Raw genomic sequence first — 26,068 nt, forward strand, 5'->3', positions numbered from 1 at the left:
AGTCCTTATTTATTCTCATTAGTTTTAGACCAGATAACATCGAAACTACAGGGTAGTATTCCATGGTGCCTCATGTATGCTGATGATGTAGTGTTAATAGGAAATAGTGAAAGAGACTTAGAACAAAAACTGGAACAGTGGAGACAAGCTCTGGAGGAAAAAGGTTTAAAACTTAGTAGGACAAAAACAGAGTATTTGGAATGTTCATTTAAAGATGGAGTTCCTACAAATAAAATGGTATCTTTGGATGGTGAAATGATTGTGAAAAGCAATAGTTTTAAGTACCTAGGATCGGTATTACAGAGTAATGGAGAAATAGATGGAGATGCATGCAGTAGAATTAGGGATGAATGGATGAAGTGGAAAGAAGCGAGTGGTGTGTTGTGTGACAGAAAAATTCCAATGAAGTTGAAGGGAAAATTCTATAAAACAGCCATAAGACCGGCTATGATGCACGGAACTGAATGTTGGGCAGTGAAAAAGAAAGAGGAACAACGAATGCATGTGGCGGAAATGAGAATGCTTAGATGGATGAGTGGAGTGACAAAGAAGGATAAAATTAGAAATGAGTATATTAGGGGAAGTGTAGGTGTGGCACCAATTGATGCCAAAATGAGAGAGCATAGGCTAAGATGGTTTGGTCATGTTCAACGTCGAGCTGTTAATCACCCAATACGAAGAATAGCTGAAGTGCAGATTCCTGGAAGGAGTAGGAGAGGAAGACCAAAGAAGACCCGGGGGGAGACGATAAGGCAGGACATGTTGGTAAAGGGGATTAACATTGATATGACCCAAGATAGAATTGTGTGGAGAAATGCAATTAGGGAAGCCGACCCCGCATAGGGATAAGGCAAAGAGAATGATGATGACAAAGGAAGTTTTTACTTCTGTATGTTTTTTTTAATAAGTTTCATGCTATTTATGAAATTTATAAAAGATTTTAATCTTAATGTGTATTTTTCCTGGCCAAGCATTGGACGACGTAAATCATTATCTTTTGTCTTATTCTTAACCTCAGAAATCACTTTCCTTGTGATCTTCTTTTTTCTTTTGGTGCTTATTCGTTTCGAATATTAGAGGTCATTCTGGCTCTAATTATTATTTTATCGAGGGATGCTTTAAATAAATTAAATATGGTGTTGTGGAGAACATAATCCTTAGGTTTTTAACCATGTTATTCTTCTTCTGCCTTTCCGAATACTTTCCCTCCTTGGAGCATTATTTTTAGTAATCTATATTTATGTAGTGCCGTTTCTCATTATGTGTCCGAGATATTCTAACTTTCTCCTTTTAATCGCGTACATCAGTTCTCTTTCTTTCCTCATTCTTCGTAGTACGGTCTTGTTGGATATCTTGTTCGTTCATGATATCCTTATGATTCGCCCGTATAGCATTAACTCAAAGGGTTCCAATTTCTTCTCCATAGCTTTAGTGAGTGTTTAAAATTTAACTCCATAGTATAGTATTAAGAAGTTATAACGTAGTAGAAGGGGCCTCACTTTGATAGGTATCTAGGTTAAAGTTCTAGCTTTTTAAGAGTTTGACCATGTTGTTTAATGCACTTCTAGCCTTCTCGCTTCTACTTTTTATCTCCTGTGAGTCCCATTCCTATCTTATTGTTAGTGTTTAGTTTACTATTATATACTTATACTTTACAGTTATTATTAAAGCAGTCTCATTTACAGCGTTGTAGCTTGGTGGGTGTGAGCACGGCGGATCCAAAAGAGCCCAAAAGCATGGCTCTAAACTAGCAAAACTTCCGGTTTGATAGCAGTATTTCTTGAGCATGTTTTTGCTTTAGTGTAATGTTCTGCAAAGTCCTTAGGTAATTTGTCCTATAATGTCATTAATGTAAGAATGCGATCCCAATTGTATCTCCAAGTATTTTGGTTTTCAGCAGTTTTTTAGCCACGAGATATCAAAACTTTTCCCTTAAGCAGTCAGCGCTGTATTGATACCATAAATAAAACGTCTTGTTCCGGGATGATGTGGCAAGTTGATAGTTTAATTATCGTAAAGGAGAGGTGCAAACACACTTTCTTGAAGAAGCTCATTTTTCGAATTTCTCCATGATCTTTTCTTAGATTGTAATGTAATATAAAAGCAACGATTCTGAAGCACGCATTTTATCAGACGCATTTGGTTAACAGTTTCTAAGCATTTGGTAATATTCTATATTTTTGTAAACAATGTTTCTGTGTCATATACATCTGTGAAGTCAATGTAATGATGGGTAGGGGAGCCCAAGCGGGGATTTTTGCAGTTACTCCAGCGCGTCAGATTATCATATGGGGAGAAACCTGGTACCCTACAGACGTACCTCTACCATATATTGGCTCTTAACACAAGGGAGTTCGTTAAGGAGGGCCCGAAAAAAAATCTATCCTTAAAAAGACTCGAAATTGTCAGATTAAGATAAGGTAAATTAAGTACATGCAAAAGAGTCTATATTTCAAAAATCTGACGATTTGAGCGGGGCGTAAGAAAATGGGTGAGTCCCAAAATTTCACAAGAAAAAAGCGAATATTTCGCGAAATAAATGACAGATCGAAAAACTAAAAAATACGTGCTCAATATTTTTCAAACATCTATCGAATGATACTAAACACGACTTCCCACAGAGATATTTCGCGAAATAAACATCAGATCGAAAAACTGAAAAATACACTTATTCAATATTTTTGAAAAATCTATCAAATGTCATCAAACGTGACCCCCACGGAGGTGGGGTGGGGGGTTACTTTAAAATCTTAAATGGGAGCTCCAATTTTTATTGCGCATTTGGATTTCTTACTTAAAAATAAGTAACTTTTATTTGAGACATTTTTTCGAATTAAGGATAGATGGCGTTATAACCGGAAAAAACGATTGTTGGAAATGGAAAATTAAATTAAAAAATGGCAAGCGCCCACTAAAATGGAAAACTTTACTTAACATTTTTTGGTTTTAGGACCTACTCTTCACAACCCAATAGGTCCCCATCGCGCTCGAGTGACTGCACATTTAGCGTACTTTGCTCCCCTACCATAAGCCACGCCAGATATTTTTCTCTCTGCAGTCATTCTCAGCAAAATTTTAAATATCTAAATATATTCTGCTCGGGTATCAATAGCTTCTCATCAATATTAATAGAAATTCTGTTAAGTATCATTCGTTTCAACCTTGAAAATATGGCATAATGAGGAAAGTAGTGGGAATTTTTTAGCTTCGATTGTCATGTTATCTGGTTTCATTGCTTCTACTACTCTGAACTTACTCCACATCTTAGGCATTTTTAAGAATTTTACGCAAGAGTTTATCATTAGCAGAAGCAAATTTATTGTGCTTTTTCTAAAATTTATAATTTGTTCTGTTTCAATATTATCTAAGTCTACTGCTTTACCAACCTTCATTACAGAAATTGCAGTACCTACCATGTCTAGTTGTACTATTAAGTTGCTCCATTATTGGGTTTTGGAGTTAAATACCAGCTTCATCAACTCTGTCAGCAGTTTGGGTTAAATTCAGCGAAGTAACCATTCAGTATCTATCGAATAGTCAAGTGTGTAATTGAATTTATTAAAAAAAACTTAAATATGAAATCTCTCTATAATACGAATTCCCATATCCATTGTAAGATTAGGAACCAAAATATGTATAATTAATCTAAACTTTATTCTCTCATAAAATAAAGATGCTTTGTGAAGTAACCGGTAAATTATTTAGGGGTACTTTCTTGATACGAACCGAATCAAAGGTATGTAGAGTGGCAAATTGAATGCTATTGTTCACTAAATCGATAAAATCTCGATTTTGGGCGACATTTTTTAAGAAGAAAATGACCTGCACCGAAAGAATGTCATAGAACATTGAAAGTGGCTTGAAGCGTACTTCACCGCGGTCCAATAGTCTTGCTAAAAAGACGAAGAAGTGCCGATTTCTATGGATTAATCACTCGTCGGAATGTTTAAACAAAAAGTGCACTACGACGGGATAAAAACGCCATGGGATTGTGTCAAAAAGCTTTTACGGCGACAAAAGACTTTTTCTTAGACGTCAGTAGACGTAAAAGTGTGTCCATTCACTGCTCATTCGATTTAAGTGGTATATTGTCATATCCTATGGCATATCTACCTGATTTCTTCGAGGATTCTTCTTTTCTTCCAGGGCCGATTTCAGAAAATTACTTGAGCAGATCTACATTTACATTATTTTTATTTAATTCTATTATTGATAAATAAATATTACTTATATTAAACCTCAATATAAAATAAATATTAATAGTATTATCTTCTTCTTCTTCTTCTTCTTCTTCTTCTTCTTCTTCTTCTTCTTCTTCTTCTTCTTCTTCTTCTTCTTCTTCTTCTTCTTCTTCTTCTTCTTCTTCTGCTTTTTCCCATTATGAGTTCGATGTTTTCGTCCTTCACTGCACTCTATTTCCAAGTCGCAATCTCTGATCTGAAGTCGGCTCTATCTCATAGCCGATCAGGCTTAACATAACATTTCCTATGTAAGTTTTCCATCTCATATCAGGCCATCCTATCCATCTTCCTCCCGCTGGGTCCCAGTCCAGTATTCTTTTTGGACACCTGTGCTCTGGCAATCTTTGTACCTGCCCGTACACGTTGCATCTGTGTTTCTTTATACAGTATTTCTGTTATATTAGCTCATTTCTTTCTAACGTGCATTCTTCTCTATTTTCTTCTTCATTAATCTCTATTTTTCTATTAACTAAATCCTAAATATTAATAACAAGTTTATTGTTAAAGTTACGCTATATTTTTCCTAAAAGACTATTTAGTAAAAAACGGAGATGCCAAAATAAACATTTTTGAACATTTTTTATTACACTGCTTCCCCATCCAAATAATAAATATTGCAAATGGTAATATAAAACTGCCCACATTGCTGATGCTATCGGAAAATAATCTTCAATTGTTACCCGACCTAATAATCGTAATATAAATGTAAATCAAAATGATTGCCATCAAGAGTGTCAAATGAAATAAAATAAGGATTATAACGGGTGTGAAAATATCCCCAATCTCAACTATTGTCAAAGAGGGGTCAGCTCTTTATGGTTAGTAAATTTAACCATTCATTGCACTAGGTACCTACAACCAAGGGAATAATATTATATTTTTAAATCATTGATACCATCGTTAAGGGGGTAGGCGCAAAATCTTGGTCCAATGCTACTTAAATGCATTCATTTTTTTTCGAATCCTGAGAAAAATAATAAATATTTTTAAAAAATGTAAACGCAGAATGAAAGTTGACATTACTACAGGGGGCCGAAATTCCCTGAAAACTTCTATAATGTTTATTTTAATATGTTACAGGGGTGAAAAAAAAGAGAAAATTTTTAGTGTGATTTTTATTTTCAAATATTTCATTCAAAAGAAACATTTTGTTTATTCTAAGGTACTTTCGGCCCTCGGTAATAATGTAATCTTTCATTCTGCGTTTAAAATTTTCAAAAATATTTATTAGTTTTCACAGGATTCGAAGAAAATGAATGCATTTAGATAGCATTAGACGAAGATTTTGCGTCTACTCTCTTAAGTATATCTTCTACTTTAATACAATGTCTATATTGTATTGTCTAAATATTTTTACTGTACTTACATTCTAAATATTTTGAGTAGGTACCCTGTAGGGCACCTGTATTTCAGAAAATAATGATAAAATAGTAGAAATAAGGGCTAGGATAGAAATAGCAACAAATGCGTTAGTAAACATGAAATATGGACTTAAAAGCTGAATATTGAAGGAAGAACACATAAATAAGCTACAATCATTTGAAATGTGGTGTTACAGAAGGATGCTTAGAATAGCATGGATACAGAAGAATACGAACACGGAAGTATTGCCAGAAATGGGCAAAAATTCGAAATAATAAACACAATAAATATAAGAAAGTTAAAATATCTGCGATACGTAATGAGGGAACAGAGATACGAAGTGCAAATACAGGAAAAGATAAGAGAAGAGGAGAGTACACGAAGGAGAGTGTCTGGTTGAAAGATTTAAGGGACTGGTTTAAATACAGTTCCTTCAGAGTAGCTGTACACAGAAAAAGATAGTGATGATGATTTGCAATCTCCGATCGGGAGGCGGCACTTAGAGAAAAATATATTAAAAATCACCAATTCCATTGCTCCCTACTGGAAGGCGTTGAAGCATTAGAAAACCGAAAACACATATATTAAAAATCTCTAATTTTGCTGTTAAATTTCATTCATTCTTTCATTCATCATTCTTTAAGATTTTTACAACTTAAATAGTGTTTACCATTTACGTATTATATCAAATTAAATGAAGTCAAAGATCAGCGAGCCAGTCCTGTTCCGCGCACAACTTCGTTGCCTTACCTCGACCACCAGCTAGTGTCATCTTTCAAGTATCAATCAGAATTAACGTCAAATTTGTTTTTATATGATTATTCATCCTAAATGTAACGCAACTCTTTGGCGGGATTTAACTTTTTGGACTTGACAGACTTCACAAGAAGATTACAACTAAACAAAGTGCTTCAAGAACATGTGTCACATATATATCTGTTCGTTTTTTCTTCTTATGTTGGGACAACGGACTTATTATAACCTCCTACAATGTTATTGAGAACTGAATAGGTCGAAATTTAAATCAGGTCGGTTTGGGATTAGTGGTTAGGATTTTAATAGTAAATAACCATAGCGTTACTAATGGTAAACCAGTTAAAAGGGCAGATATTTTGCAGCATAAATAGATTGAAGGCGAACTTTCCATCTTAACTTGGTATGTAGTGTTACACCTTGCTATTTGCATGGTTTTTGTATGGTGTGACTTTGATATTCGGAGTCATCACTAGTCAAAACTTTGTCATTCAGTCATTCTTATTATGTTGTTGGTAAAATTGATGTGTATTGATTTTGTTTCATTTAATTTAATTCTCCAATCATATTTATGTTTATCTTGCAACTTGTCACAGGTTTTCGATAATTTCCTTCCGGATCGATCAACTTGTTATCCGACAATTAATAATGTTTTTGTCATCTATACATATCATCATCATCAATCAGGCCAATCGCGTCTACTGCTGGACATATGCCTCCCTCAGTTATTTCCATTGTACTCTTTACTGGGCCGCTTATAGCCAGTTTCTCGCTACTGAAGGCTCACGTCAAGCATTGCACGTTCCATAGGTCGTTTTGTAACTCTGAGTTTATTTGTGAATTTTTGCGTCAGTGCTCCATAAGTTTGTATGGGCAAAACACATATGTTCATAAAATATAGCTGTAGTTAATGATTGTAGGATTTCCTGGCTGAAAAATCTACGTACATGGTTCAACACAACCACTGCAGATCTTTTTAGAGCAGAAGTGTGCAAAGTACAGGTTGCCATGATGGTCGCCAACATCCGAAACGGATAGGCACTACAAGAAGAAGAATTATTGTGGAAATATCATTAGTATACAGTAAGCACAAAATTGGTCTTGGTGCAATACCTTAGAGAACGGCTGAATTTAGTTCTTTATTGTCAGAAGATCAAGTAGTAATGGCTCAAGATTATGACGATTTAAACTAAATGGGCCGAAAATACATGAAAGAGTGCATTGTGTATTGGAGGAGAACAAAAAGATCTCATATTGAACGACTTGACCACGATAAAGAACTGCGACTACAAATATCTAGGTATCAAAATTTCGTACGATGGAATAGTAGACAAAGCCATAAGAGAAAGAAATACGTCAGGCAGAAAAACTATCACAATGTAAAACAGCATTTTATAAGACCAATCCATCAGCAAAGAAAACAAAAAGAGGATATATGATGCTATTACTAGTTAAAAGTAGGACTGTATACAGCTGTATAAGCATATAAAGCATAATGATCAAGCCGAAGCCATAATTTGGATTATGAAAGAAGATGGAGACAATGCACGCAAAGAGATAGTATAAAGAAAACTTAGTATAGTAACTGTTAGTTACCTGGTTAGTTAGTTGCTAGATGTTAGTTACTAAAGAACTGTAATCACTAAGGCTTTCCGTTTAGTACTGTATACCTATAATATAAATATCACTAAAATAAACAAAATCGATTAAACGATTATAGGAATGATGGTCTTAAATTTAATCTATGATCTAAAATATGAAAAACAATTTGTGTGACAAATTAAAACCGTTTAATTTACTTTTGTAGAATTTTTAATAATGTTACAAACGCTCGAACGTAGCATAATTATACATAGCATGACAATCGTCATTAAAGCTGCAAATAGACAAAAATCGTGCATTGTAGGTACCATAGATTCGTTTACAATATGGGAAACGCTTATTATCTACAGTAATAAAGGTAATTCAATTACTCATCAGATAGATACATAATCAAGATAGGACTTTATTTGCCTTTCTAATGGCGGAGGATAAATACTTAATTTAGAGCGAATCCGAAGATACTTCTATAGCTGCCGGCGCAAAGCCCAGTTTTCTGTTCCGTTATCGTGTACAGGACGGTTTTCAAAAAGATTTTATTGCATCTTACTCCAACTAAGTAGTAGAATTTGTAATGATTACGGAAATATTTAAACACTGATGAACAATTTCACAAGTTTGATAATAAAAAATAAATCGTTTTATTTTTCTAAACTATAAATAGTTTTGCAAAAGAAGTAAAAGTACAATCATAAAGAAGTAACTAGATTTATTAGAATAGTAAAGATAAAATAAGTTCGAATTTTCACAAACACTAATTCTATCTAAATAAAGACGTGAGAAAAGTGTATAATCCTACAATATTTCAAGCTGATAACAATGACGACTTGTGCTAAAGACTGTCTGAAAAAACACCTCATTCGGCCAAAATGTTTGTTGCTTTTTAAGCCAAGCTGCACTCGGAGCACTCTGAAGTCTACAACGTGTGAAACCGTAACATTGATCTTCTTCTTCTTCGTCAACCATTTTTCGTCCACCCCTAAATATAGGTATTTCCCAATTGTTTCCACCTGTCTCTATATTGCGCCAATTTAATCCACTGTTTGCCTGCTACTACTCTTATGCTACCTACCCTATCTCTTTTGAGGTCTTTTTATGCTTCTTGTCGTCCTCCTTGGCCTTTATTCTAGGATTGTCCGTGTCCAACTGTTATCATCATATCTGGCTATGTAACCCACATGTCTTAAAATGGAAAGGTGGCAAGTGCAACCAATTGCGAAACTATTCCAGGACAAGGGAAGCAAATAGTCTCATTATTTAGGAATCGCCCCAGCCAATGCACCCCCAAACTGGGAGTCTTGTTCACGCTGACAACCTTGGAATCGCTGTAAAAGGGGAAACTGTCACACAAGTAGAGTCGTCAATGGAAGAGGCTTTAAACATGATGTCAACTTACTACAAACAAATCTCTTCTTCTTTAACTGCCGTCTCCTAATCGGAGTTTGGATATCATCATCACTATCTTTACTCTATCTACTGCTGCTCTGAAGAGTTCTATAGAACTGCATTTAAACCAGTCCCTTAAATTCTGCAACCACGACACTCTTCTTCTTCCTATACTCCTTCTGCCTCTTATCTTTCCCTGTATTATCAGTCATTACATTAAATAAATCTCATTAAAACCAAATCCTACTAAAACCCAAATATGTGCATTCCATCTGAGCATTCATTTGGCGCATGAAAAACTGAATGTATCTTCGGAGGGACAACACTTGGAATATATTAATTGGACTGACAGATACAAGCCAAAAGGTTACTACGAGAAACAACCTTCTCCAGGAACTTGTAGGGAACAAAAGTGGGGTGCAAACCCACAGTTCTTAAAGTCAACAGCTGAGACCTTATGTTTCTCAGCAGGAGAATATGCTTGTCCCTTGTAGGGTACATCTAGACACGCCCAACAAGTCACCACTGCTATAAAGGAAATATGTAGAATAACTACCAGCTATATGAAATCTACCCCTCTATCCCTACTGTACCGAGCAGCTGGATTCGCATCAACAGAAGACCGTAGATGGAGCTCGCAATATGTGGAGAAGTTCAGGCAAACTTTCGATGAAAGCCACCATGATCATTATACGGGTTTGATAAACTGTCACGAACCAGCCGGCTTGAATCGAGGAGAAAATATATGAGAAATATCAGCGTCGAACCTCTCGAATTGTTCCCCTTACATTCAGAACCACCTAATCTAATGGACTGGAGAACCTGGCGGACACTCAATCACATTAAAAGGGTATTAAGACAGATAACGATGCACTTTGTGAATGTGGGAAGATACAGAATGATTGTGGAGCACCTAAGGGTATGCAGACCCCATCACAGTGCACCCTCAATGATTTATGGCTCGCAAATACAAAGTCTGTAGACGTAGCCCGATACTGGGCAGAAAAACTTTAGTCGGGTCCAGACGCGAAAAAGTAAAGTAAGTAAGTGCTTCGGAAAACTGAATTAAGAAAAATCTAAGGTTTTCTCGCTGCACACTGCTCACCCAAATATTAACCGGGAAGTGAGACTTTTTAGAATTTCATCCAATAACAAAGTAATAAAAGTAGTTCTGAAATGAATGATAGGCTTTCTAAGACGTCTAGATCTTTTGAAATAAAATATACCTAGATATCGGAATGCACAATGCACAAAAGATTTTTCAATCTGCAATCTACCATATTTGAATTTTTGATACGTTCTACAAAATGACAAAAGAAAATCAGGACGAAAGGAAAAGAAAATAATATGATTCCATGAAAATAAATGAGAGAAGAACAATAAAATGAAATTGGCCATAACTTCAATTAACGAATATCTGCAATATTATTTTTACTAATTGTTTAATACAAATAAATAAAAATACACCACTAAAAACCAATTGAAATTTTTTTTCTCTCTGATTCTGGCCTTGGTTTAGAACTAGAACCTTTAGCCACGTAAATGTATAACTTATCACTAACTCAGGTGTAATGTGTAGTGTGTGTGTGTGTGTGTGTGTTGTGAGTGTCTTGTTACTTTGCAAAGTCGACGTCATTGTCTTTGCAAAGAGACGCTAATTGTATCCGAACGTCTGCGGTCCCTCAATTGAAAATTAATTAATTATTAATTTTAGAACTGCGACTGCGACTGTCTTTTGTAGTCTTTTAGTGATCACAAGCCAGCCCCCCAAGTCGTTTTACGTCCCATGTTATGCGACAGAACGTTCTGTCTTAATCTTTATTGCCGAACGTTTATTCTTACAAAAGCGAATCCCACCCGACAACACTCAAATCTATTTATCTTCTAATCAATCATGGACGACGTTGATTAGGGAACCGTCTCACTGGAAGGGTCACATTCGCATGCCTCGTTTGAGTTTGTTTCTGAATGAACTCTGGAGTTCTTCCACGTTATTTCGCGATCCGCGTTCGTATCATACGCGATTGTAGCCCTTAGAGCGCGGGAATTTCTTATCGGCTCGAGATCGCCATCCAATTAAAGCTGACAATAGGTTTACGTTAGTGACACAAGTAGTGGAGTACACTCAGGCGTTCGGATCTACAATCTTCTGGTTCTTGCTTTATTTCGACGGGTTGCAGTGGTGGAGACGAAATGATTTATAATTGACAGGGAGGTTTATTTTTCATTTGGCTATACATATTAAAAATATTTCTCTAGAGTCTAGAGTCTAATTATCTTGCCTTGAAACTGCATTTGTACTAGCTAAAAATATGACATAAATATTCCAGATACTCATCTCAGACATACTAATCAATGTTGATATCTTGGAACCATTGATATTTATTATTGCTATTATTATTATTGTGATAAGCTATAGCTGTGCCAGGTGGTACATGCTACGAGTATATCTTTTATAAGCCTGGATCCCGCTTACCAAAAAAAGTTGATAATAGCAAGCTGAAGATTTGTTAATAGCTTAACGGTGTCTAGTCGGACAAACTTTGATGTACGGGAACACTGGAACAGGGGAAGGTTTAATTGTAGAACAGTTTAAAAATTTGGAACGTCAGATTACGAAAAGGTCCCATCTATTTTGTCGGAACATCCAATTGATCTGTTACCCTCTCATTAAACTCTTATGTAAAAATCAGACTGCTATTACTAACCAACATGATTCCTGTCGTTTGACATCTTCTTCGTGTTCCACTCATTAAAATGCCCAGTTGGTGACAAACACTAGTCTTATTTTTGCATGAGAGTTTAAGGAAATGGTAACAAATCAATTGGAAGTACTGTCCGACAAAATACATGGAACGTTTTCGTAGTCTGACGTTCCAAATTTTTAACCTGTTCCACAATTAAAACTTCCCCTGTTCCATTGTTCCCATACATCAAAGTTTGTCCATAAATTTTAATTCCTGAACTCCTGACATGTCGCACCAGATGCAAAAATACTAAAATGAATATAAATTTTAACAAGTTATAACGAGTATATATGTATGTAGCAAGTTGTATTTATTTTGGAATAAACAAAATTGAAATAAAAATAATTTCAGAATAAGTAAGAAAACAAGAACTAATCAAAATAAAATAAATCTATTTTATCTACTCTATGCCCTAATTATGTATAAGTTTTTAGTTTGTGAAAGCTGTCATTATAGATAGCAGCGCGTGAAGGGTTTAAAGTGTGCGTGAAGTAACAATGTATTTTAAATGGGATTTACTTTTTCGCACACTTTCAATGGGTTTTTTGGCACACTTTCATATAATCAAATAACCTTAACTATCGCGTTGTCATGGTGATGACAATATGAGCAATGACTTACAACAAAATTTTTGACAGTTTTGTGGTTTGAAAGTAGTTAGGATTTTTAAATGTCCAAAGTTCTAAAACTTGTAGAATAGAAATGAATTCCAGTGGCGAATAGTTACAGTTTTTTTATTTGTTTATCGTAGATAAAATATTGTATGAAACTGTGCGTGAAGTACTTTTTACGAATTTACGCGATGTATAGCACTCGCTCCGTGGTCGCTCGTGCTCTAAAAATCGCGTGCGCTCGCAAAAAGCATACTTCACGAACTGTTTCATAAATAACTATTATAAAATGTATCAAAATAGAGATTATAGAAAGAAGTCTTTTGAAGAAAATGTCAAAAATTTGACCATTTTATTTTAAATCTATTTTATAGAAAATAATGATAAACAATAGGTTTGTTCGTAGAACGATCAGCAACCGTTGCCAACCATCAGACGCATGCGTGTTCGTAGTCTACGATCTCTAACTGTTAACTGCGCTGCGCGAACTGTTAACTGCGCATGCGTCTGATGGTTGGCAACGGTTGCTGATCGTTTGGATCGTACTACGAACAAACCTTTGGTGGAAACTCCATTTTTCTCAATACAACTTTGCAATATTCTGTTCGTAGAAAGCAGTAATCTTCACCCATTATATTCAACAAGCTCCTCCCATTGCTTTCCATAGTTCAATTCTATTCCGTGGACTAAAGTTTCTTTCACTTAATTTCTTTGTCAACTCTGCCCACATATTTTCAATGTGGTTAAGGTCTGGACACTGGGAGGGCCGCGGAAGAACATTAATATGAGTTTCTTCCAAACATTCTCAAACAATTCCATTCTTATGCACCGGGCAATATTGTCATGTTGGAACATGAGGTTGTTATTGAGGAATCTTTGGATCACTGATGGCAACATTATGTGTCAAGAATATATTTGTAATATACTCAATGCTGTTAATTTTTCTTCTATACCTATGAGAACAAATGCCCGGGTCTTAAGCACTTATCCATCCCCATAAGTTGTCCTTATTCGAACATAGCTATATTAATTGAAACACCTATGCATTGGAAAATGCAACTTTGACCCAAAGGTGTCTTCACGATTTATGAATTCATTAAAAAATGTAACTCGTCTCCTCTTGTGATCCTCAGTCAACAAAGGTTTCCTTGCAGCTGCACACATTTATTAATTCACTTGCTTTAATCCTTCTACATGCAGTGCCAATATTGCCCGGAAAGATTGTCTCTTCGCTAGTTTTTCGAGCTTTATCAAAAGGAGCTTTTCTTAGATAATTTACCATCACCTCATCTTGTTGCTCTGTGGAGATCTTCTGCCTTCATGAATCACCCAACCGTACTATAGAGTGAAAATGAACCCACCGTTGTTTGATTTTTTATTATGAACATGTGACTGACGTTAAAATCTGTAGCAACTTTACTTAGTAACCTACCTTCTTCGAGTTTGGCAATTAATCTTGTTTTTTTGCGCGTCATTCAAATACGTGCTAGGCACTTTGGACGCGTTTAATAGCTTTTTATTTTATTTTTCAATACGTGTGAAATTTTTGACAAGCACGATAGAGATGCATCATGTCAAACTAATTTGATTTTACTCAACAAACTTGACTTGAAAACCAAACGTTTTCTGTAAAAAAGTTGGACTTGACTTGATTTCGATATCTTTTGGTTTGACTTTAAATCAAATCAAAGTATATGCTTAGCTTGTTTGTTACGTTCGTTTTGAAGTGTGTGCTTTGTGCGATAATGTCTGACCATGAACATTTTTCTGCTCAGAATACGTACCAGAACAAATGGAGTCTGATATTGAAGGTACTCCCACTTCAAAAATTAAGAGAAAAAAATCTGCAGGCGATTGCAAAACAATGAAAATTGCAAAGTGCATAATATGTAAAAATAAAGAACAGCGTTATAAAAAGGCAAATAAATGGCACAGAAAATTCATTGAACTTACTCTGTCACAATATATTTATATTTTTTTGTTCCTTCATAAATTTTTGGTTGAAGTAGATTAAATTACACTTGGTATGATAAAAAAAACCATGGAAAGAATTTTTGTTGTAATCTAGTAACACTCAAATAAGAATATAAAAAAGTGAATAGATTGCATAAAATTATCACCGATTACCGATAAAACGAAACTTATCAGCAAGCAATTTTACGCGACAATTAATAGTTTACTTGAATTTAAGACTCTATTTTGACATGAATCGCCTCCCGTATCAAGTTACTTTTATAGGGGACTCATTTGTATTTTTAATTTTGTTATCTTAATTGGCAATTAACATTTCTATCTCGACAAAAAAGTATATCTACAAAATAAATTATTTTTCAAACTCTTTCAAACTACTTTGACAAACAGTTTGAATTTTCAAACCTGTAACCATTGCCCAGTTTGACTTGACATGAATTATTTGTCAGAAGGATTAACTTGTGTTTGACTTGAAATTAAGTCAAACTCAAGTCAATTTCAAACATTCAAGTCAAACTTGTGCAGCTCTAAGCATGATACGCTCGAATTTACCAAATCCGTACGACACTGCGATTTTACAGTCTAATGTCTAATGTAACTTATAATGTACTTGTACAATGTACAATGTAAAAATGAAGGTGTAAACAATTCAATAACCGCAGCTGTACAATATCTCTAATTTAGTTAATAATTTTCAGTAATTTCAGTAATTAAATTAAAAAATAATGATACTTTTGCCCATTTGTGTTTGTATTGTTATAATGTCTATTGTAATAGTGCCCGTTTATCCAATTATTTAAATTTAACCTCGATTTTTTGTTGCAGAGTTTACAAAGTGCGGCGAGGCGAGCAGGAACGAGTTGCGCGAACTGTAAAACCACAACTACGACCCTCTGGAGGCGCAATCAGAACGGGGAGCCTGTCTGTAACGCCTGCGGACTCTACTATAAACTACACAACGTAAGTATAACATAAATCAAGTCGATAGTTCTATGCTCCCATGATTCTTCTTTCGCCCGGTATATGTGTCTTTGTCTTGTCTTGTCCTGGTCTGGTGATATTCTCACACTCTATAAATGTGGGTTCGCGTGTCGTGAGCAGATTGAATATACGAACGCGCTGCAACATTTTTATATATTGTTCTTTACAATATTACAGCTTAGTACAGTTCATTTAACATCAAATTGACAAATGGATTGTAAAGTTCACTACGTTAAGAATTAACCGGTTAATCCTCCTCACAATATAACCAATAACAATTAAAATTAAAGGGTTGTACCAAAAACGGACCTTTATTATTTTACCTTTTTGTTTGCTTCTTTTTCCTATTTAAGTATAAAGTTCCCTGTTTTCCCATAATTATTTCCTTGTTTTGACATTTTTTAGTTTCATCTTCATCATCATCCGGGCTTTCCATTCCGGATGGAATATTTGCTGCCCTTACTTAGAGCTCTCTGATCCGCTTATTGCGGCGAATACGCAATTTCACTTGTCTGTTGTCAAAGTTTGTTGTATGACTTGACTTTCGTTATAATTTTCTTTCACTCATTTCGCTATGTGCATAGTTCCCTCCAGTTTCTCACTTCCAGAATTTTGATATCTCTCATAACCTAGTCCTTGCATCTCTCTCTGGGTCTCTCCATTGGTCTTTCAGTTTCTGGTTTCCAACTGGTGATCTTCTTAATCAGTAGGTCATTTTTCCTTCTCTCTATGTATCCCAGCCATTTCAGTTTCTGCTCTTTAATAAATCTAACTATATCTTCTTCCTTCATTATGTCTCTTAGTTCATGGTTCATTCTCCTTCTCATTTCTTCGTTGTCCATTCTTATCTGGCTCATAATTTATCTGAGGATTTTCCTTTCGAATATTCTCAATTTTTCTTCATCTTTTTCCGTGAGGCACATTGTCTCAGCTGCGTACGTAACTACTGGTCTGATAACAACTCTGTATATTTTCAGTTTTGTATTTCTGGATAAGTTCTCGCATTTCATTAGCTTATGATATCTTCAGTATATTTTGTTGCCTGCTAGTATTCGCTCCGTTACTTCTTCACTTCTCTTTTTTTGGCCATTTACTATTACTCCCAAATATTTAAAATTCTTGAACTCTTTCAAAAGTGTAGTTTTCTATTTCGATTTCCCTCGTCCTGTTATCTTCACTTCTAGAGCAGAGTAGATATTTTGTTTTTCCTTCGTTAATTTCTAGACCTCTTTTTCGTGCTTTCTTGGCCAGGATTGTTACTGCTACTTTTAATCTTTTCTTGTCTCTTCCCATAAGAACTATATCATCTGCATATGCAACTATTTGTGTTGAGGAGTGGGCTATAGTTCCTTTAATTTTGCTGGGCTTGACTGTTTCTTCTACTGCTATGCTGTTGAATAATGTGGTTGACAGGGAATCGCCTTGTCGCACTCCTGTTTCTATTGCAATTGATGTTGTGCTACCTTCCTCTGTTGTTACTTTAGCTCGAGATCCATCCATATCGATAGTCATCCATCGATAGTTCTATGCTCCCATGATTCTTCTTTCGCCCGGTATATATGTCTTTGTCTTGTCTTGTCCTGATCTGCTTATATTCTCACACTTTATAAATGTGGGTTCGCATGTCGTGAGCAGATGAATATACGAACGAGCTGCAACATTTTTATATATTGTTCTTTACAATATTACAGCTTAGTACAGTTCATTTAACATCATATTGACAAATAGATTGTAAAGTTCACTACATTAAGAATTAACCGGTTAATCCTTCTCACAATATACCTAATCAATAAGAATTAAAATTAAAGGGTTTAACCAAAAACGGACCTTTATTATTTTACCTTTTTCTTTGCATGTTTTTTTATTTGAGTATAAAGTTCCCTGTTCTTCCCATATTAAGTATTAAGAATTAACCGGTTAATCCTCCTCAAAATAGTATAACTAATTAAAATTAAAATTAATAGGTTTAACCAAAAACAAACCTTTATTATTTTATCTTTTTCTTTGCGTTTTTTTTTTCTATTTAAGCGTTAAGTCCCCTGTTTTTTGCATATATATTTTTTTCTTTTGACATTCTTTAGATTATGCTGATGATATAGTGTTAGTAGGCAATACTTAATTATGTTAGAAAAAATTAAACATTGTAAATATGATCTTGAAGAAAAATATTTGAAGCTTAGGCTTTGTACATATTATGCAGTCGCTTTCGCCGCGTTTTACCTGATAAACCGTGAGCGGCCGTGGAATAACGGCATAAACGCTGGCCTCATACGCCAGTAGACGTGGGTTCGAGCCCTGCCAAAGACAAACCATTTTCATTTCCAATAATGACACGAGCCGTCTCAACGTGCCTCGGAGAGCACGTAAAGCCGTCGGTCCCCCTGGGCTAGTGTACATCGGCACTAGTTACTTAAAACAGGGTTAAAGATGTAAATGGCGCCGGAACTATCCGAAAGGATCTCCCCGGCAAAAATTCCATACGATATTATTATTATTACCTGATAAACCCTAACGCTGCGTTTCAATGATACGATCTACCATTAGAACGTTTCCAAGAAGTCAGTTTAGATGGAAAAGACATTAAATTACTCAAAAACCTGTACTGGAACCAAAACGCCAGAGTTAGGATTGAAGGTTCCACATGCACAGAATGAAGTTAGACAAGGATGTGTTCTTTCACCCCTGCTGTTTAATCTTTACTCCGAGTTTCCATTTAAAGATGCCCTAGACGATTTCAAGCCTGGAGTCAAGGTGAATGGCGTAAATATCAACAGCATTAGATACGCCGATGACATGGTGTTGATTGCGAATTCTTTGGTTTACAACGATTCATCGACAAGACCAACTCGACCTGTGAAAAATTTGGTATGAAAATAAAAATTAAAAAAAAAAAACAAAGTGATCGGATTAATTACCAAGTGATCAATCGGAAAAAACCAAAATGTACCTCAACCTCGCACAATAAATGGGCACGTTTTAGAACAGGTCAATAGATTTAAGTGCCTGGTCAGAAAATCTTTTAAAAAAATCTAAAAACTTCTTTTTGATTCTCGAATAAAACTAGAACTTCGACTACGTTTATCAAAATGCTAGAAGTGTTCTTAAAACATCAACTGTAAGTAAATTGGAGACCTTTGAAATGTGGATCTACCGGGAATCCTCAAAATACCTCAAACGAAGAAGTGCTGCATAGAATAGGCAAGGAAAGAGAACCTTTCAACACGGTGAAAGTTAGAAAGGCATCATAAAATAAGTAGGTAGAAATAATAAAATAAGTAGGTACCCTTATGCTCAACTAACAGTGAAAGGAAATGTCGATGAAACGAGAAGACTAGGAAGGAAAAGACTCTCGTGGCTAAGAAACATCCCACAATGGACAGGGCTAAATTTTGATCAGCTGAAAACAGAGAAGAGGTTGCAATAATAATTGTAGTAGCCAACCTCCAGTGAGGGCACTTTAAGAAATAAAAGAATAATGAATGTTTCTAAATAGTTTTAACGGAACTTATATGGAAATATATTAAATATTTGTATTTATTTGCGATTCTTCTTCGGACCAACTCTATTTTATATTTCACTGTTTTTCTTAATGTTAGTGTTACTTACAATGATTACCTGATCATTAACCTTCAAAATACAAATATTTTTTATTTGTATTGTTGACATACTTTTTACAGAATTCATTTTTCATCTAGGTCTACATCAGTACATTTTGTATTAATGCAAGTATAAGTTTTGTAATCTAATGTTTTTTTGTTATTTAAGAAAATTTTAATTATTTCTTATTTTATACCAAGTCACTCTTTTTCTTTAAGTTTCATACAAATATAATTTTAAATCACTATTGTAAACTCTATCATTAAAATTATCGTAGAATTAAATGTAACAATACAATCATCTCAATTACAACAAATTTCAGACACAATATTTTCATTAATGTAAGTACATAATTAAAACTCAATGAATTTAAACAGGTAACAAACAACCGCATACACCACCAAACAGATCAAGATAAAAAGGCCAATGAAAGATGTTTGTCTGAACAATCATAATCTACGGGCGTAAAAAGTATCAACATCTTCGATCTAAAGACAATCTAGTTAAAAGGTAATCTGTTGATTACCCCAAATCCTGATATCTATCACACGCACATATCTGCTGACGCTTTATTCTCCATGTCTTGCTCTTTCTTTTACACCGACTTGATCTTTATCGAAACGAGTTGGAAGTGGCGCTTTTTCAAATAACTAATGGTACGGAACGCTGACTCTAGATCGTCTATAGTCTATTCTATCTAATGCATATTATTATGAACATAAAATATAGGTAGCTTAAAATGGATACATTATTTTACTCTTTTTAGATCCTGTAATCTAGAACTATTAAAATATTCATGTATTAATGAAAATTACAATCGCGTAATAAGATAAAGGGGGTAGGAAAAATAGAGGGTAGGAGAAGCGTAGGAAGGAGGCGCGTTTCCCGGTTAAAGAACCTGAGAGAATGGTTTGGTTGTAGCTCAAGGCAACTGTTCAGAGCAGCTGCCTCGAAGGTCAAAATAGCCATGATGATTGCCAGCCTTCGTCGCGGAAATGGCACTTAAAGAAGAAGAAGAAGAATAAGATAAAGATAAAACAAGGTGAGTTTATTTCTTCAGGTAAACAAAAATTCTTATACTAGGACAATATATGGAGATGTAAAAAAATTAGCAGAAGCAGAATGGAAGGAAGCGAGTGTGATAGAAAGATTTCAATGAGACTGAAAGGAAAATTTTTTAAAACTACCAGAATACCAGCTATGATCTATAGTTTAAGTTTTACATAAACATAACTACATATTGAGCAGTTAAATTGAAATAAAATTAACTAAAAAGGATGTGATCATTAGTGACAAATGACAAATAAGAATAAAATTAGGAATGAATACACGAGGAGGAGCCTAGGACCTAGGATCGTATCAATTCGTGCCATTGATGTTTAACATCGAAGTGTTTTTATGTTTACTGCTCTTTTAGTCATCTGTACACTCTTCTTTAGAATTTTTTGCTTGAAAGTCAAGCAGCCCTTGGTCATTTTATATGGATTGTGTACTGGACCATCTATGTTAAAACCGGCCTTATTAGTGTTATTATTACACTTGGCAGAGCTTAGTCAATTTATATGAGTTGTGTATTGGACCATGTTTCAGCTCCGTATGTTAAAACTGGTCTTATTAGTGTTATTGTTACACGGTTAGTTTAATATATCTTGGAAACGTACATATATTTCGTTTTTTGGGCATTTATTTGTAGTCCCAGAATTTTGCAGTTCCCAGTTTTAGCAGAAAAGTTTCTGTCAGGGACTCCAACGTGTCGTCTGCGTCGTTCGTATATTCAACCGCTTGTAATGATTTGTTAAACATTGTACCACTCGTATTATTCTGGGACATACGAATGACCTTTTACAGTGCAAGGTTATACAGGGAACACGATGGTCGCTATACACGATATAACGCTATCTTAATCCGTTTTTGCAGCGAAATGAACTTAAGGTGCCCTTCTGGATTCTGAGTATCTGTGCGTATGAATATTAGTCTTCTTCTTCGTTTTGTTGTATATAGGCAGTACTGCCTGTTTTTCTTCAACGATACCTTTTATTCTGCCCCTAAATTGGCGTTCCATCTTTCCTTGGGCTCCTATACTTCTTTTGCCTAACGCTGACTTGTCCCTTGCTATTATTACTATTTTTGATTAAGACATTCTGATTATGTGTTCATTTCACTCTCCTTTTCTGTTCTTTACACACGTAGTTATATTGTCTACCCCACATAATATACGTCTGATCTCCTCACTTCTTACCCTGTCCTGTAGTCCTTTTCCAGCAATCCTTCTTAAGATCTTCATTTCGTTGGTCTCCAGATGTATTTGTGTTTTGCTTCTGTCTGACCTTGTTTCGGCCGTGTAAGTCATAACTCTTCCTCTTCTTCTTCTACGGCACTCCAGTCCAAATAGTAGAGGCTTGGCCTTCTTTATTTTTTTGCCTCCACCCTTGCTTGTCTGTGGCTGCTCTTCTCCATACACGCACTCCGAAAAGGGCTTGTCTTCCCAGCGCTTTCTTGGCTTTCCAACCGGTCTCTTTCCCTGCATTCTAGCATTCAGTGCTCTTTTTGGTAGCCTATCCTCTCCCATTCTTATCACATGTCCGGCCCATTGCAATCTTTGTATTCTAATAAAGTCTTATAGGGATGCTTCCTTATAAAGTTGATAAAGTTCGTTGTTGTATCGACTTCTGAAGATTCTGTTTTCCTACCGAAGTCATAACTCTATCAGATCTTATTTCTATTACTTTACAATAGTCAAGAAAAGTGATCAAATGGCCATAATTTTACTTTCTTTAAGTGTCCATCTATGCTTATACACGAAGCTAGGAACGACTCCGTATGTACTGTCCCATCTCGTTTATCGAAGCTTTAGAAACTGACCCGTTCTGTTCATATTATTACGTGGCGCGTTCTATTCCCGTAACAAATTGTTATTGTAGTTGGGTAACGACGTTGTTTAAAGTAGGCGTGGAGACCGGTATATGATATACTGGCTGAAGTCCTGCTCCGGGCAGTCGACATACTCGCTAGCCGGTGGAACATGTCATTATGATCCACAATCGCACTACTATTGCTCCGCGGAATGGAATGCTCTTCTTATTCTTCTTCTTTGCTGGACGTTTATCGAGTAAGAGTAATAACTGCACTTTATGCTTTTTTTTCGTTTTTCTACAAAGTATTGTGATGGACGTATCTAAAAGCTGATCGTAGTTTATGGGTGTATAAACTGAATGGCAGTTATCAATTACATTGTATGGATTTATGTGCGCGGAGGTTTATGGCTGATACATTTAATTTAAAATGCATCAAGAATAGTAAATTCAATATTCTAGGTCAAGTAATTAACTCAAGTGGTGATACAACATTGCCGTAAAAGGTTCTAGAGAACAATAATTTTAAACGAAATAAATTGCAGTACTGTCCGGTGTCACTACCGATATTATAGAAATATTAAAAATGAATAACCATTTTCAATTTCGTTGCAAAACGAAAATACAGCCGCATCATATTCTAGTCCAATCACAGAGTGCAGCAAGCACCTCTACCGGTTTCGAAACTTATTAGTCTCTCATCAGGAGGCACATATTATGCATATTATGCTGCTCTCTCTGATACAACCAACGGGCACGCCGGGGTTTGTTTTGGTTGGATCAGAGAGAGCAGCATATGTGCCTCCTGATGAGAGACTAATAAGTTTCGAAATTGGTGGAGGTGCTTGCTGCACTCTCTGATTGGACTAGAATATGATGCGGCTGTATTTTCATTTTGCAACGAACTTGAAAATGGTTATTCATTTTTTATTTACATGTTTACTCTGATTGGAGTATGAATGGAACCATTCTCGTTGGAACTTTACCGCGCTGAGCAGATGAGACGTGAATTATAAATTGTAAAATTCCCTCATCTTCCTTAGTCTCAGCATCCGTTATGGCTTGCAAATTGTAGAAGCCTCGGAGGTGTAACCAGAGAAGGTTCCCATTGTTTTCAGTCTGGTGGGATGTAGAGTAACATTATGTTGTTTTATATGCCATTAGATTGAAAACTTAGTCTAGAAATACTGTTGATTAAATAGTTTTTATTTATTATCATCACATATTTAATGATGACAAAAACAAAATTTTAGTTTTTCTTCATTGGCATACAGAACAGTGACTGTTAATTGAACTAATTAATGATATGAGACCAAATTACTTTTTTCATCGTTCATGGCTCGATATCTGCCATGGATATCTATGTTGATTACAACATTATGTCTATATTAGATATGTCTCCAACCACAACGAAAATATCAAAAATTGAATGATTAAGTGACTATATGGTAGAGCCCAAAACGCCTGCTTCAATGAAAATGAAGTTCACGAAGAAAACATCTGCTAACGAAGACTTTGGCTAAAAATGACTATCCGTGGATATTTATGAACAAGGAATTCCACGAGATTGAAGAAAAGAAACAACAAAATACCACAAGCATTCCAGAGACACCCACAAGAAAGAACTCAAAGACGACAACAATATCATATGTAAATGGCTTATCAGAAAAATTGAAAAGGATAAGAAACAAGTACAACATCAAACCAACCAATAATAGGCGCCCATACCCATGGACAGGGGAGCCGTTCTGCCCCCCCCCCCTCCTAGCTTTTCGGGTGCTTTAAACTATATATGTATTATCCATATTGTACAAAATGTAATGTGCAAAATCTTCACGTCTGCCCCCCCTGAAAATTTTTATATGGGCGCCCATGCAACCAATGCTCTGAGATACATCCAGTCTAAAAACAAAACCAACAACACACAAGAAATATCCAAAAACTGCATCTATAAAATATCCTGTGAATGCAACAATTTTTGCGTAAGAGAAACTGCAAGACCACTAAGTGTCAGGGTAAACGAGCATGAGGCCTACATCACAACAGCGACCTAGAAAAATCCCATATATACAAATATGCCTGAGACAACGAGTACAGAGTACAATGAAAATATGCATTAATAATAATGAAAGAGAAACAGACATGAAAAAGAAAAAAGTCAAAGAAGCAGCCCTCATCGTCCTCAACGAAGAAAAATGTATAGGAAACCCACCAGCAGAATGCAGCACGCTTTGGTGGCCAATACAAAATAAAAGAAGAAGTCAACAACAATAATATACCAATAATAGCGGAGTAAAGGAAGTCGAAGAACAAATCATCGAAAATCTCACACACGTGTACGGGTGTACGCAACACGCAATACACGATCACACATCCATTACACAAACAAACTTAAAATAAAACAAAAATAGACAGAATTTGATATCCTTAGGGTAATAATATCACTCTTAAACAGGTTGTTCAACCACACACTTGCTGTTGCCTATAAGATCTAATTCAAATATGTAAATTTTTGAAAAGACATACATAACCTAATTAAACCAGGTTGTTTAAAAAATCTTTGTTGAGAACGATTTCCGGAGTGGAAATATAAACGTCAACCATTAGTTAATTAAAAATTTAATATTCATTATACCAATAATTGTGGCTCAAAGCCATTAGACCAGGGCGCATCTGTAAAAATATTAGTACATTTGGACGTTGATAGGTGACTCAAATTTTTTTGCAGAAATTGCTTGAAAATAACTCAAATAATAATATTTGAGTAATCTTCTTCTTAAGGTGCCGAGACCGTTTGTCGATCGTTGGCTCTCATGCTGCCCAGCATATTAACAATCATTGTCTTATTTACAGCCGCACGAAATAGTTCAGTGCTAGTTTTCCCAAACCATTGGCGTAGGTTTTTAAGCCAAGAAGTTGTACGGCGGCCCACACTTTTGATTTGAGTCGAAGAGATTTGCGTTATCCTCCCTCTCAAAAAGGTCCAGAACATTGTTTAAATAATCAAAATGTCAAAAAATGAAGGAAAAATTCGATTTTTTTCTTCGTTTTTGATTATAACTTTAAAAGTATTCATTTCCGAGAAAAGATGTACTAACTTAAAAGTTGCATAATTAAATTTCCTACAATATAGAATTGGTTAAGAATATAAAAAATAGTCACCCTTGTTGCAAAATAGCAATAATTTCGAAAAAACCATATAAAAACAAATATTCGCATTTTACGTTTTTCAACCATTTATCCTACACTTAGGACCTTCATATTTCACTCAGAAAAACTTTATGATACAGTAACAAAATAGAGTAAATTTCATTAAGATTAAAGATAAAAGTTGCATAATTAAATTTCCTACAATATAGAATTGGTTAAGAATATAAAAAATAGTCACCCTTGTTGCAAAATAGCAATAATTTCGAAAAAACCATATAAAAACAAATATTCGCATTTTACGTTTTTCAACCATTTATCCTACACTTAGGACCTTCATATTTCACTCAGAAAAACTTTATGATACAGTAACAAAATAGAGTAAATTTCATTAAGATTGGTTCAATAGATTTTGCAAAATAAATTTTGCAATCCAGCTTTCGCAAAAAAATTTATTTTTTCAAAATGTTACAGGACTGAAAATAAAGCATATAGCAAGTTGAATTTTTTTTCGCTTATAGAAGTGTACTGTACCTTTTATTTGCAATTTGCAAAACTAAAATCGATTAACTACCACGGCGTCAGAAATTTTTTTAAATAAACATTAATTATTGGTGCTACGCGCAGGACAGCGGATAGTTTGCTCTGATTGGGCATTACAATGACCTTTGATAATGATTGATACATTTTAATTTTTATTACATTTTGATTTAAATAAATAAATTTGTTTATTGCAAAATAAAAACACATACTCTATCCTTTGAAATAACACTTTTTTTAGCAAAAACTTTCTTTGTTCATATATTTTAACTTAGAGAATA

The 26,068-nt window shown here is 35.0% G+C and overlaps 1 protein-coding gene across 2 annotated transcripts in view; it reads left to right on the forward strand.

Moving 5' to 3' along the window:
* The window catches only part of LOC114327335 (GATA-binding factor C), a 361,986-nt gene that overhangs the window by 264,916 nt on the left and 71,002 nt on the right, over positions 1 to 26,068 (forward strand). For both annotated transcript variants that reach the window (XM_028275923.2, XM_028275924.2), the window contains exon 5: positions 15,496 to 15,630. In XM_028275923.2, the coding sequence (XP_028131724.1) occupies positions 15,496 to 15,630 (135 nt within the window). The remainder of the gene's footprint in view (positions 1 to 15,495; positions 15,631 to 26,068) is intronic.

The sequence above is a fragment of the Diabrotica virgifera genome, chromosome 2 (assembly GCF_917563875.1).
Source record: "Diabrotica virgifera virgifera chromosome 2, PGI_DIABVI_V3a".
NCBI classification, from domain to species: domain Eukaryota; kingdom Metazoa; phylum Arthropoda; class Insecta; order Coleoptera; family Chrysomelidae; genus Diabrotica; species Diabrotica virgifera.